General features: G+C 42.5%; 1 protein-coding gene and 1 long non-coding RNA gene across 4 annotated transcripts in view; one reads left to right on the plus strand and one right to left on the minus strand.

Moving 5' to 3' along the window:
• Positions 1 to 566, minus strand: part of LOC113945687 — a 25,687-nt gene extending 25,121 nt beyond the window's left edge. The window contains exon 1 of the long non-coding RNA XR_003527170.1: positions 290 to 566. This is a non-coding gene — a long non-coding RNA (uncharacterized LOC113945687). The remainder of the gene's footprint in view (positions 1 to 289) is intronic.
• Positions 291 to 14,127, plus strand: RBSN (rabenosyn, RAB effector). Of its 3 annotated transcripts, none has more exons than XM_027640142.1 (11): positions 291 to 308; positions 2,190 to 2,333; positions 4,121 to 4,221; positions 4,834 to 4,879; positions 4,974 to 5,135; positions 6,044 to 6,285; positions 7,037 to 7,107; positions 8,701 to 8,787; positions 9,229 to 9,331; positions 9,767 to 9,850; positions 10,694 to 14,127. In XM_027640142.1, exons 2-11 carry the CDS (start codon positions 2,312 to 2,314, stop codon positions 11,780 to 11,782), a joined length of 2,007 nt encoding a protein of 668 aa, XP_027495943.1. In that variant the 5' UTR covers positions 291 to 308; positions 2,190 to 2,311; the 3' UTR covers positions 11,783 to 14,127. The 3 variants fall into 3 exon arrangements, with proteins under 3 accessions (XP_027495943.1, XP_027495941.1, XP_027495942.1); XM_027640140.1 differs by lacking the exon at positions 291 to 308 and adding an exon at positions 684 to 935; XM_027640141.1 differs by lacking the exon at positions 291 to 308 and adding an exon at positions 684 to 935 and having other exon boundaries at positions 9,767 to 9,841.
• The last annotated feature ends 239 nt before the right edge of the window (positions 14,128 to 14,366 follow it).

Raw genomic sequence — 14,366 nt, forward strand, 5'->3', positions numbered from 1 at the left:
GAGAGGGTTCTGTCCCCGGCCCAGAGGAGAGGGTTCTGTCCCTGCCCCACAGGAGAGGGTTCTGTCCCCGGCCCAGAGGAGAGGGTTCTGTCCCCGCCCAGAGAGGGTTCTGTCCCCGCCGCGGTGCCACCCCTGCCTGGGCTCCATCGATAGCTCTGCGCTCGGCAGCCCGCCCCGGGGCCGGACGAGCCCTCCTTCTCCCCTCCCTTTCCTCCCATCGATGTGTCGGCGCTCGCCCCGCCCTCCGGCACGCTCTGCCGCTCCCGGCACCTGAGACGGACACGCTCACCTGCCGCCCGGGCGCTGAGGTGAGGTGGGCCCGGGCCCGGCCCGGAGCTTTCCCCAGCCGTTCTCAGCAGTCCCGGGCCGCGGCTCCTCGGCCGGGCGGGGCGGCCCCTCAGCGGCCTCTCCCCCGGCGGGCGGTGCGCGCTAAGCCCCGCCCCTCTCCCTGCGCTCGCGCAGTCGCGGGCACCGGCCCCGCCCCCGGCAGAGCGCGCGGCCGCTCCCTGCGCGGGGCTGCGCCTGCGCGCGAGCGCGGCGGGACCACCAAGGGGGCCGTGCCCGGCCCGGCCCAGACCTGGCCCAGACTGACCCGCCCAGCCCGGCCCGGCCCGGCCCCGGCCCCGGCCCCGACCAGCCGCGGCTCAGCCCTCCCCCCCGCTCCAAGCCCTCCCTCTCGCCCCACGGCGCCGCCTCCGTTCGTTTCAGGCAGCGGCGAAGGGCGATGCGGCCCCCGCGCCCCGGCGGCCCGTGAGGGCAGCGCTCGGCAGCGATGGCCTCGGGCTGCCCGGCGGCCTTCGGGGACCCGGGCGAGGTGCGCGAGGGCTTCCTGTGCCCGCTGTGCCTGAAGGATCTCCAGGCGTTCCGGCAGCTCCAGGCGCACTACGAGGAGCAGCACGCGGGCGAGGACCGGGACGTCAGGGCGCAGCTCCGAAGTAAGAGCGGCCGCGGTGACGCGGAAATCCCGTATGGCGATGGCTGCTCGTACTGCGAGCGTCTGACAGCACTGAAACAGTAATTGACCGGCTTACAGCCGAGGTTTCAGTGTCATTCTTCTGTAAGTCTCCTTAGACCAAGCGTAGCGTTTACATTCTTCCGATACTTTCCGTAAATAAGTTCTAAAGCAAGCGCTAAAAGACGTTACTTTTCAAATATCGTTTATGCACGATTTTTATTATTGGCCTTTTGGGGTTTTTCTGTTTGTTTTTATCTGAAAAGTTGGATTTATATTGTAACCCAGTGGATTCCCAAGCATTACTTGAACACCACACAGGACATGGGAAATCTCTAGTACTTGCCAAGTTCCAGTTCATTAATTTCTTGTTTTGTCAGTAGATAAAACTGTGGTTGCAGTTAAAGTGTAACATTAAGAGATGTTGATGGAAAAGAATACGGGTGGTGGAGCTGACAGGAGATGCTGGAGTGTCTCAGGGCTGTGCTATGGATTACCAACTTTGACTAGTGTTTGGAAAATAGCTGTAAATTGTGTTTTACTAGGATATTTCCCTTTTCACCCCCCCCCTTGCATATGCAATATCATTTTACATTGAGAGAAAAATGTGTAAAATCTGATGATACTTCTGTGTGTTTCCTGCAAAAATCTGGTTGGTTTTGTTCTATTATGCTACAGATACTGGCCTGGAAGTATGTTTGTTTGTTTGTTTGCTTTCTCCTGAGATTGATTAATAATTCAAAAGTCTCTTTTCTTGGTGAAACCTTAACCCTAACAGTGGCCTGTTTAGTACTTTCAAAATTATGTGAACAAGCACACTGAAATTCTTTGTTTGTGTAACAAGACAAAGAAAGTGTTGAACATCCTTGAATCCGAAGAAAATAACTGGGAATTAGAAGAATCAAGATATTGCTATATGGTGCCCCAGATGCTGCGAGACAGGTTCCATAGTTTAAGACATATTGCTGTTTTACGGTGAAGTCCCTGAATGGAATGCCCTAACCTACTATTTTGTGTTTAGAATCTCAGTGCTGCTTTATGACAGACAACAAAGAGCATTTCGTGTCATCTGTGGTGCTCTGAACTGCATTCTGGTTCTAAGAACGTGTTGAGGATAAACTTGTCCTCCAGGAAAAAGATTTGTGCTAAAAGAAGAGGAATAATCCATACTGGCTTCTTGTGATGAATATTCAGTGACTACCTGCTATGTTTGATAACTTGGCTTTATCTTTTTCAGATCTAGTCCAGAAGGCCAAAAGAGCAAAGAAGAAATTGCTGAAACAAGAAGGAGATGACAGAACTGATTCTGGATCTCAGGAACGATATGAGTCATTCAGCTATGGTGGAGTAGATCCCTACATGTGGGAGCCCCAGGAAGTAGGTAGGAGAGCTAGAAAGCAATATGCAGTGGGGATAACTTTTAACCTGAACTGGGGAAGTGCTGATGTATTGCTGAAGTGGCTTGGAATTGTGTCTGTGCCTTGGATTCACTGTAGCAGGGGATTATGGTTTGTACACTGACTTTGTGCAGCCTACCTACGTTGTGTGGGGAAAGTGCAAATAATGGTCAGAAAAAATACACGGGTAGGATCAGAACCCAGCTACCCTTAAGGCAGCTGTTTGTCATGTCATTGTGCCTGAGCTGCTGAGGTCTGCTGAATCTGTGTTTACCTCTGTGCAGCTAGCTTCATCTTGTGACTTTACAAAACAAATTAATAATTAATAACTAAGCTATATGAATAATAACTCAGGTATATAAAATCTCCAGCTTTTGGGCTGCACTTAAAGTAATTGTTAGTTTGCATGTTTGACAAAAAGATTATCCAATTATTTAAACTCTTTCAGCTTTTTCCTTGAATTTGAGGTGCAGAACATCTGTCATTAAAAAGAGGTTTACTTTAAAAAGAACACAGATTAAAAAAGAAAACAACCTCAAACCCACTCCTCTGAAGATAAGTCTACATTTGTAGAATTTCAAGGATAAGGTGACAGAGCTTGTAATTACAAGTGCTGCTACTGGCAATTGCCTGTTACTGTAGCTGACATATTGTTATTTTTGGGGGAAGAAGCAGCACCATCTCTGGTGGATCGTGGCAAAGTTTCCCCTGTGGTGCTGACAGACTAGGACTGAGTCCTTTGGGTCTGCAGGGTCTGAGTTCTGTAGATTATTTTACTTTTGACTTTATGATTGCTGCTCAAATAATTAGATGGTATAAATATTAGCTAAGAATAAATTTAGACAAGGTTTATGAACATTGGAGAAGTGAGAACTGCTTTCTCATCTGAGTAGAGAAGATGAATCATAGGGATTTTGGAATGGGATTTGGTGAGTCTGTGAAAGGGACCGTGTGACATCACCAAAGCAGCGGCGGAATTCAGTTACCCAGAGGAGTCCTTTCCTATGAATAATTCATCTTTGGAGATTTTTTGGTTATTTCATTAGCATGAGGAAGTGAGATTCTTACACTTACATAGTAGCATCAGAAAGCAACATCTGATGTTGAGTTCTACCAGTTGGAAAAAAGATTATTGTTTTAAATTTTGTCTATAACTTTGACTTTTAATACCTGGCTCGCCTTATTTGGAAAAAGAGTAATCGTAAACCAGCATTGTTGAATATGAATTGTACATTTCTTAAATAGATGCTATATTGTTCTTTTGAATACTCAGGGATCAGTTTTCTGTAAATCTGAACTGTCGTCAAGGATTTGATTCAGACTCCTAAAGGTGGAGAGATGGTCAGAAATCTGAAAGCATAGACCTCTAGTAATCATTGGACCTACCTCTTCCTTTGGTTCAACATGTAGCCAGGAAACTAAGAAGAGAACAATTAGAGAACAGTTCTAGTAGGTAACATCTAGCTTGCTAAATGTAACCGAGGAATGAAGAGGGGAAAAAATGTTATTGCAGATGTTCTCTTTAACATAGTGCTTGTTGTTTTCTGTGGTGGAAGTAAAACCCTGTTTATTGCCAGTCTGGAGATTAGACTTTACCCTGCATGTTTTATTTAGGGCAACACTAAGACAATGTAGGATTCTAATGTGTCTTTAAAATTGGATTTGAACATGAGAAATAAATGGTGAAAAAAGAGACAGCCGTCTTTCAAGAGGCATTTAAATCCATGCAGAATACCTGGGTGACTAGGACAACTTTCTGTTATCCCTGCAGGTGCTACAAGAAGCCATCTTTCTGAATTCAAGAAACACAGAGCAGCCAGGATTGATCACTATGTAGTTGAAGTTAATAAGTTAATAATCAGATTAGAAAAGGTAAATGTGGTGCTTTTTAATATTCCAGCCTTCTAAATGTTTCCTAGATTTAAAAAATTATATTTTGGTATGAAATGTGCCCATTTATCTATGAGTACACTATATAAAGGATACTAAACTATGATTCCTCACATACTACCTTGAGCACTGTGCATGGTTTGACCCTATACTGTTGGTATGATTTCTGTTTCTATGCACCATTTTCAAGATGAAGATGCTGCTTCCACATACTTCAAAAACCATCTGTTCTCCTGATTATTTTCTCTGTCTTACTAAATTTCTCCCTCATGTTTTTGTCATGATTCTTCCAGCTTCTCGTTCCTCCAAATCTGCCAATGATACACTTGCATTTTGACTCAGATGCAGTAATGTTGGCTGCAGTAAGGATTATGTCCTAAATGGCTGATTTGTACAGGTTTGACAGTCATTGTTTATCACCTGTATGAATACGGCATTAGAAATGAACAGGACAGTTGCATGATTGGTATGAAACAGGCTGAGAGTCCTCTCTTAAAGATGCCAGGTTTCTTTTTCTTGTTGGGCTGAGTTGTGTTGCGTTTTTTTCGTTGCAAAAGTATAATTTTCTTGAATATATTTTTTATCTTCTGCCAGCTTACATCGTTTGACAGAGCAAACACTGAGTCAGCTAAAATAAGAGGTTGGTGTGAGCTTACCTTGGACTTTTTGCCCCTATAGTTTATCCAGCTGATGAATTAATTGAATAGCTTACGTGGTGTGTATTCTGCTCATAGCTATAGAGAAATCTGTCGTGCCTTGGGTCAGTGATCAGGATGTTCCCTTCTGCCCAGACTGCGGCAGTAAGTTCAGTATCCGAAACCGACGTCACCACTGCCGCCTCTGTGGATCTATTATGTGCAAGAAGTGCATGGAACTCATCAGTCTTCCTTTGGCAAGTAAGTACAGTCTGTGGAGTTAACTCCTCCTTTTCTTAGTGTGCTCTGGGAGCTAAGTGGATCCTGGCTGTTTGCCATTAGAAGAAAATATGCTTATAATAGTCTGGTTGTGCAGAAAACTTGGTCCTTAATGTGTCATTCAGTTTCATCCAGACACTTGTTTGTGAAATACAGTACAAAGAACGATTTCTCCATTTTTTTTCTCTGTTCCTTCTTCAGATTTGGAAGTGTTGCATAACACTGAAAAAATTACTAGAAGTAGTATGTACTCCTGGTAAATATAGCTAATATTTAGTGTACTGTTCTTTTGAGTACCATAACTATGGTTAACTAAAGTTATCAACTTTAAGAACTGCCAAGGTTCTTCACACTTAAAAATATTGTGGATATTTCCAGTCTTCCCCATGCTCTTCAAATGTTGGACATTTGCACAACAAATTAAGGAAATTCATCCCTAGGCCTTTAAAAACCCCTTCAGACTTTTTTCCTCATCTGGTGCACTGGAGAGGAGACCATATTTTCTGTGGAGATAAATGACATCAGCTGTGCTTTTTCGAGGTTCAAGCACAGAACCTGGACAGCAGTAACATACCCGTTCTACACATTATTCTCTAACTGTGCGGGCTTAAACATGAGAACGCTTCTAGGCATAAGCAAAGTAGGTGGTTCTCAGCAGTCTGCTCTCTAGCTGGTTTTAAGTACAGCAGGCTTTACAGTGAAGACCCTAATTCTGACTTGCAGTCTTGGTTGTCGTGCAAACCTGGCATGTCTTTCCTTCAGCAGACTGTTTCAAATGGTTTTTTACTGTTTCCTGAATGTAAAGTTTCTGTTAAAGGGCAGTTTGTTCGTGTTGGTAAAATCTGTTGGCTTCTCCAGTTACTGTAAAATTACATGTGTATAATTTTTAGGCAAACTCACTAGTGCCAGCAAAGAGGCCTTGGGTTCTCAGAGCAGCCCGAGCTCCTCACCTAACAGTGTGCACGGCTCCCGCCGGGGCAGCATCAGCAGCATAAGCAGTGTAAGCTCCGTGCTGGATGAGAAGGATGATGACCGAATCCGTTGTTGTCGGCACTGCAAAGACACCCTGTTGAAAAGAGAGCAACAGATTGATGAGAAAGAATACACGCCAGAGATTGTGAAACTCTATGAGGTAAATCAAGCTCTGTGCTCAGTGTATATGTCTGCAGTAGTCACTACTTGACTTGTTACCTCATGTCCAAGCTCTTACTTTGTGACTTAATATTCACCTGCGTGAGACTGTTGCCTCTTCTAACACATAACGAAGACATGTCTGAAGTGGTGGAGTCAGTTGCAGTACAGTATTTATATCCCACAATAACTTCAAATGTTTTTTTAAAATACATCTTCCTTCTCATCATCTGGAACTAGTAGTTCAGAGATGCCTCTCTCTTAAAATTGTGAATTTGTTTAAACCAATGATCTTGGTTGATGGGCTGCACTGGAACTATAAGACTCCGTGTTGTCAGCACTGTTTGTCCTCACACTAATGGCAAATGCTTTTTTGAACCATCCATGTCAACAATGTGTTCAAATATGCTTTGCAAGCAGGTACTGACAATCACCAGGTATCTTTTCAGTACAGTCCACAGACTTCACAGGTTATTATTGATGGGAGTTTCTGTTGGTGCTCTTTGTGAATAGATTTAAGGCTAGAAGTTGTCCAAGTCTTTCATTCAAAAAGGAGTCTTTCCCTGTTCCTGACTGTGCCATATGTATTCTGAAGATAATTGGAGGGTCTTGTCATCCTGCATAGTTTGAGTAGCTTTCATGATGGTCAACTTTGAATGTGCACAGGCAGCATGAAAAGGTTTATGTCAGCATGTTCTTGCAATTGTGTCTTAATGTAAGTTCTTTTTTCTATACATTTTGTTTTAAACAAGAAACTCCGACTCTGCATGGAGAAGGTTGACCAGAAGGCACCAGAATATATAAGGATGGCAGAATCACTAAAGTAAGCCCCATTTGCTGATGATGTTTATGAATATATGTTATTTCCTCCCTTAAATGTGGGAAGTAGTAAGGAAGTGGTGTGTTAAGGCTGCAAGAGTGTGTAAATTATAAGAAAAATCATTACCTGTAGTCTTCTGGATGCTCTTCAAAGAAAGTAGTACTAAACTAACTGTTAATGGTAACATACAGAGAAGTTGTTTAATTTTTGTAAAGTTTTTTTAAAGCCACTTCCCAGTGAGGCACCACTGTCAGATTTTGACACATCATCTTTGCAAAAAGGAAGTACAAGGCCTACAATACTCGTGTAAATGAGCCTCTTCAGAACAGTTGCCCTGAGCTGGATGCTCTGGCTTCCAAGGAATGCCAGCAGCTGAGGATCATTAGAACGCTTCAGCACCTTCGCCTGGCAGTTGTTCTGGGTGTACCTGGCATACCCTGTGCTGCAGTGGATAAGCAGCATTCTCATATCTCAGTTTTGTGCATAATTCCTTGCAGTAGTTTTTTGTTTCACAGGGGTAACTTAAGTCTCTCCAACTCTTATCTGCAAGAGGTTGCCGGGTTAGACTTCTGGCTTGTATAGGGAGAGAAATATGCACCTTAGTCTTGGACTAGGAAGCATGTCTTTTGGGAAAGTTAAAGTTAACAAATATTGCTGTACCTGTCCTTCAGATCTAGTGGTTTTAGAAAAATTTGTAACAAAGCTGTTTTTGTAAAAACAGTCCTCCCAATAGGAAGAAAAGTACAGAAGGTAAAAAACATGCTAAGCTGTTACTGCTTTTTGTCATGACTTCATGAGAGGTGGTGTTATGTGGCTCAACAAATGGAGAAAAGTAAAAATACAACTGTCCTGGATAATGGAAGCACGTCAGAAAACAACAGGCTTCTTACTGATGAAATTAAAGATTTCTGACTAGTAGTGAGTCTCAGAAACTGGAATCATATGGATAGTGAAATTACTTTTGAGAGAGTGATCCTTTTCATTTATATTTGTGATACAAAAGGACAGGGAAGCTAAAAGCTGGTGAAGAGTCTTCCCCATTAAATCCAAATTTATCAATAAATGGGAACTAGTAAAGTGCCTGTAATTGATTGTGTCCTCATGTGGACCATCGGTTACTGGCATCTTAAATACTACACCTGTGTGGGGTGTGGGCTTTTGCTTTCTGACAAACCCTAATGGAGTTAACTATTGTGCTTTAATGGTATAGTTAGTTACTTAGTGATTTTTCCACACCCAGTCACCTGAAAAAAACCTCACAAAATAGATACATTCACTAAGCATGTGAGTATCTAATTGATAGAGTGGCATTCTTGTGTTAACACACAGTTTCTCCTAGAATAGTAAGCAATAATACAATCATAAATAAAATGATCTTCTATGAAGTGGTCATGTTTGCAATATGGTTGTAATTTTCCACTTCTGTCACAAAGAAAGGTTTTTTAAACATGAGCTTGAAATAAAATCATTCAACCCTTTAGTGTTAGCAGTTCTTACCACTGTCAAATCTTGGTCATCTTGGGAATAACTTGTAGTGTTGTATGTGTTGTTAGCTGGATGCATGACTTATGTAAAGTTCTCTTTATTTCTTCTTAGTGCAGGGGAGACAACGTACAGTCTTGAACATGCTAATGACTTGAGAGTGGAGATCCAAAAAATATATGAATTTATAGATTCCTTAAGGTAAAAGATCATCTCTTTCCCCTTTCTGCCCCAGCATGTGTGTATCTCCCTCTGTTATGACTTCAGTGATTATGTGGATAACCAACCAATTTATCTGCTCAGTTGTAAAAAGCATTTGAAAGGGTAGATGCTGTTCCTGTGCACCATCAATTTCTTCTTCCTTTTCTGGCCTTAAAATTCACGCATTCCTCTGCAGTGGGACTAACCAAGCATAAAGGAAACAAATAGCAGCACTGTTTAGGGGGAGGGGGATTGTTTGTTTGGGGTTTCTGTGGTTTTTTTAAAGGGTGGGAGTGGAAAGTGTTATAAATTCTATTATCCAAAATTGTTTATCTAAAAGAACATCAGAAATTTTTGATCCAATATTGTCTCTCTCCTTCTGTTGCATTTCTGCTGGCCTTTTTCTTGAACTGATGCTCCTGTACGTTTGCCTTGATTCAGTAAGAAGATTTTGAGTCTAGGCTTGCATGAAGATCCTCAACCTCATCCTAAAACACTACAACTTCAGCGAATGATAAGATATTCAGCTACACTTTTTGTTCAGGTAAATAGAGCATATGCTGTGAGATGAATGTAAATTTTATATAGTGTTCTGTTCTTTGCCAGGCATCCCCATGGTTTGAAACTGTTTTGACAGGAGGTTTAGTTCTAAAACTTTTCTATAGTTCCCCTTATGACTTATGGTAGCCTTAAATAAGCTGGCTTGAGCACAGATCATGCACAGAGCAGCATTGGATCTGGGACCCAAGAGGTGTGGGAGCCTTGGCTCTGGCTCCTGCTGAGGTGCCAGCCCACTCAGCAGCACAGCCGTGGCAGCAAAGGCGTGCACGGACCTGCAGCAGGGACTGCAGTGTAGAACCATCTTTGGTGTGTTTGTGGGGTTTCTGCTGGTAGTATTTCTCTTCTCAAGGACTTGAAAATTGGCTGAATGCCTGCAAGCAATACTGTTCACAGTATTTTTTATTTCAATTTTTGCCAGGAAAAACTGCTTGGCCTAATGTCCCTGCCAACCAAGGATCAGTATGAAGAACTGAAGAAGAGAAGACTGCATATGATAAGACAGGTTAGGATCTGTTATATCTTGCATGAGTCACAGATGTAAGCCTGAGAGCTGTGTGGGTATGACTAGTTGCCTTCAACACTGGATTTCAGTTTATCATTTTTTCATGTGTATTGTACCATACCCTTTTCCAGGGATTCACATAGCTGCTGCTGTATTCTGCCCAGAACAGAAGTAGGTGTGCATGGAGCAGCTGGGTTAGGTGCATGTGCTGTTCCTGCTGCAGTGTGTGCAGAGCAAGCCCTGAACTGAGTGTGTTAGTTTACATGGACTTTGAAACTGTGTTCAGGAGTTCACTTGCCCAAGCAGAATTTAGAAACCTCTTTCAGTGGTGAAAAAAGACATTTAGAGTAAGGATGCCTCTTCAGTGAGAGAGTTTTTTCGGTTAGGAGAGAGGACATCATTAATGGTAAACTAAACCAACTTTGTTTTGAGGTATAAATTGAGAAATAAGAATCATCCCATTCCAAAAGCCAATTATATCAATGACCTTAAACACTGATGTTCTATTATAGGTGTCTGCTGCTGTAGTCAGCTGTGATACAATTACTGTTCAAATCAATCTAGACCACTGTGCATAGCTGCATTAGGCATTTTTTTTTGCTCTGTAAAGAACAGTGTCACTCCTCCTACTTGCCCTCAAGTTTGTAGAGGCAGATCTTATGGGATTTTGGTCCATATGATCACAAACTCACAGGAAGCATTTTCTGTGAAGTAACCAGAACTGCAGCTGGTCCCTTTTAGCGACAGCGAGCACCATCTAAGATCAGCTAACTTGTACTCGTGGATTTAGAATGAAATTTTTCAAGCTCGTGATGTTTTCTTACTACGTGTTTTTTGTTTTAGGTCACTCTCGAAACACAGGGAAAACAAGAGGAAAATCAGAAAGAGTTTATCTCCAGATCTGCAGCTGCAGTTAATGGTGATGAAACTCACATGAGAAAAGGAACAGTCAGGAAATCTGAGGGCTGGTTACCCACATCTAGCATCTCAAGAGAGAGTGAGAGAGCAGACCCACTTCTTCAGCAGATTGACAATATCACATCCTTTATTGAGCAAGCAAAGGCAGCTAATAGGATAGATGAGGTCCATATGTTGCAAGAAAACCTGATGCAGCTTCAGGATGAATATGATCAACAACAAACTCTGAAAGCTATTGAGCTTTCCAAAAAACAGGCAGAAGAGGAAGAGATGCAAAGGGAGGAACTTCAGGTCCTTCGTGAAAAAGAGTGGGAAAGAGAGCGGCATAAATTCATGTCTCAGCATTCACGGACACACTCCTTAGACTTCAGAGAAGTCAAGCAGCATTTGGATATTACTCAGATCAAAGGGGACACGAGTTCTGAAACTCCTGCTGTTGAGCAGCTGCCAGCTCAAGAGCATCTGACCTTCACACTCAAACCCCAGAATGTCCCACAGTGTGACCTAGACAGAGATCAGCCAACCTGCCTAAACCCCTTTGAAGATGAAGCAGATACCCCTCAGGCAGAGGAAGATCCTGCTAACCCATTTGCCAGAGACACCTCTCCAATGGTTTCTTTCTCTAACACAGCTCTGCAAAGTGATAAAAAAGAATATAATCCATTTGAAAGTGAGGAGGAGGAGGAACAAAGTAATGGAGCACCTGGCAGTACTTCAAACCCTTTTGAAGAGGATGAAAATCCATTTCAAAAGGCTGGTGGGGGCAGTTGGAATTCAGGGAATCCATTTGAAGAGGGATCCTCTACTAATCCCTTTGAAGTGGAGGATGGCAGTGAGATCTCTGGAGAGGAGGTTATAGAGGAAGAGCTGCTTCTCCAGCAGATAGATAATATCAAAGCTTATATATTTGATGCCAAACATAGTGGACGACTGGATGAGGTGGAGGTACTGACAGAGAACTTAAAGGAACTGAAGCACACATTAGCAAAGCAGAAGGAGAAATCCAACTGCTGAAGCAGCAGTAGGGCTGTGTAATAATTCAATCTGCTGTTAAATATGGGAAGGTAAGGCAGATACTTATAGGCTGGAGTACAGGTCACAAGAGGCAAGTGGGAGAATCCTGACCTTAAAGCACTTTCATTTAGGCATTGCCACTACTACACAGTCTTGAAGAAAGAATGTCTGAGGTATGCTGCTGGTCTCAAAGGCTTATACTAGGGAAATTTAAAACAGCTAACTGGTCTTACCAAATGCTTATTTTTGGTCAAAGAAGTTAAGTGCTAATAGGGAACTGTGATTTGGAAATGTTTGGAATGTTGGTTTGCCTTCTTTCCCCCCTTTCTGTTGTAGTGTTGGCCTTTCCTCTGTTGATGACCCAGGGTAGCTGAGTTGCTAGTGGTGTTCTGGGAAAGTGCAGCTAAAAAGCTGCTGTGATTCTCCACTGTGCCGAATGTACAGGCTTGCAGATCAAGCTTGTGCAGTGCTCATAAGTACATAGAAGGGATTTTAAGGCTGAGAAGAACTTTGACTGATCTTAATAGGAGTAACTTTTTAATGTGTGCATACAGATGCCCAAGGAAAATTTGGGTGCTGTCTTTTCATCACTTCTGGTTTCCCCTTTGCTCTGAGCACCATGTCATAGTGCTATGCTGGCTTCAGACCTGTTCTTTAGGGAGCAAGTGTCTGTTCATTTCCAGGGAAAGCAGCATTAGGCCAGCACCACTTCAAACTGTAGTATATAAAGGGTGACCCTCCAATTCCTAATTATATTATGGAATCTATACATTCCTTCCAATCCTCTGGGTGACAGAATGATCATGTTTGTTGTATTTATGAGACTGGAACCCTTTTTTTTTTAGCATTCAAGGAACAAAAGATCTTTTTTGTAATGGAAACCTGAGGTGCCACTGAATTGGAATTCCATGAAAGCTAGAGTTAAATGTCTGTGGCTGCAACAGTACCAAATGACAATTCTCTTTCATGTTAGATTCCCCTCAGGAATTTTTGTGAGAATCAGGCATGTCTGTCTTTGAGAAGGAACTTCAGATTGAAGACCTCTTGTCATCCTGTGGCCTAGGGGATGACCAGGTGACAGCCAGCACCTGTGCTGCAGGAGGGCTTACAGCTGGACAAATGCAGGGTCACCTCAGGACTAGGTCAGCCTCTGTCTTTGAGAAAGATGGAGTTTGAGCTGCTTTGATTTTTATCTTTGAAAGGCACAGGTCTATCCATCATCAGGAATCAGTGTATGCAGGGGTGGGGAGGAGGAGTCAGTCTAAAGGGTTTCTTTATTTAAAGCTGAAATAGAGAAAAATCAGGCAGATCACACTGTACAGCACTAATAGCAATGGGCTTACTCAGAAGTGTGAAGTTCTCTGGAATGGGACGTGTCTTTAACTATGTCTCTGATGCTGGCATAGCTGTAACCCAAGCACTGCATGAGATTTGAGACACAGATGATTCTGCTACCTAAAGAGCAGGAACTCTGGTTTTATTTTGCTGTAAATAAGTGGAGGTAGTGACTTGTGGAACTGTTGTTTAAAAAGCCCAAACCACCTATATCCTCACTTAATAGCACCGGTAAGGGATCAAAACAGAATAGCCAGTCAAGGACAGCTGATGTTATCTCTAGTGTAGCCTGAATCTGGAGTTGAAAGGTGAACGGAACAGGTTGGTTTAAGACCATGAAGTTTTTATGCTGGTGTTTTATTAGAGCTGATTGAGTCCATGAGTGTTATCTTGCATCAAGTGCAAAAGAGAACAGAGAATTCTGAAAGGTCTTAAAACGAACAGAACTCATGTGCTTGGCAGCAGATTTATGAAGGCAGCAAAAGCTGTTGATAAATAAACATAATCCCTGGAATTGTATAGTATAAGGCAGTTATTGAGGACAGACTTGTTTGCTAGTCAGGAGGATTGCTCCCTGCACTCTAACCTAATGCTTTTTTTTGATATCAACACGAAAAAATGTTTCGGTGGCTTCTGCTTTCACATTTAAAAGCGACTTTTTTCCTTGTTGCAACTATCCTGCCTTGTTTCTATTTTCTGTCTAATACACTAATAACTATTCTTACTGTACACGTAATATATTATTTTTACAAGCAGATAACAGACTAGCATACCTCATGATCTTTGTCAGTGTTAAATGTGATAGACTAGATAGCTGATACTAAACTCATCTCCACAGTGCAGATCTTTGCTGGTGTTGAGACTGCTGTGAGGCTTGCAAGGCACAAGGGAATGAAGATGTCTTAAGCAGAAAGCTCAATAAATAACTAGCATTGAGTTTTGTTACAGCTGCATGCACTACTCTGTATGTTTGTAAACAGATGAAATAAAACAACATGTTTATTTTGTGCTGTTTGTCCTTGACAATTTATACAGGATGCCTGAATCAGTGTGAAATTTTGTACTCAAGCACAAATTCCAAAATACACAGATAAGCCTGATGTAAAGGTCTGTGCAATAGAGTGCAATCTATCACATTCATACAAATTACAGGTATTCTGTATTGTTTGGTGAGGCAGAAGCTGTGATGATTTAGAAGGGTTTTTTGACTGTGCAGGGAGGATGTCTGAGGTAAGAGGAGTTATATAGC

Source organism: Corapipo altera, unplaced genomic scaffold (assembly GCF_003945725.1).
Source record: "Corapipo altera isolate COAL_440 unplaced genomic scaffold, ASM394572v1 55, whole genome shotgun sequence".
Taxonomy (NCBI): domain Eukaryota; kingdom Metazoa; phylum Chordata; class Aves; order Passeriformes; family Pipridae; genus Corapipo; species Corapipo altera.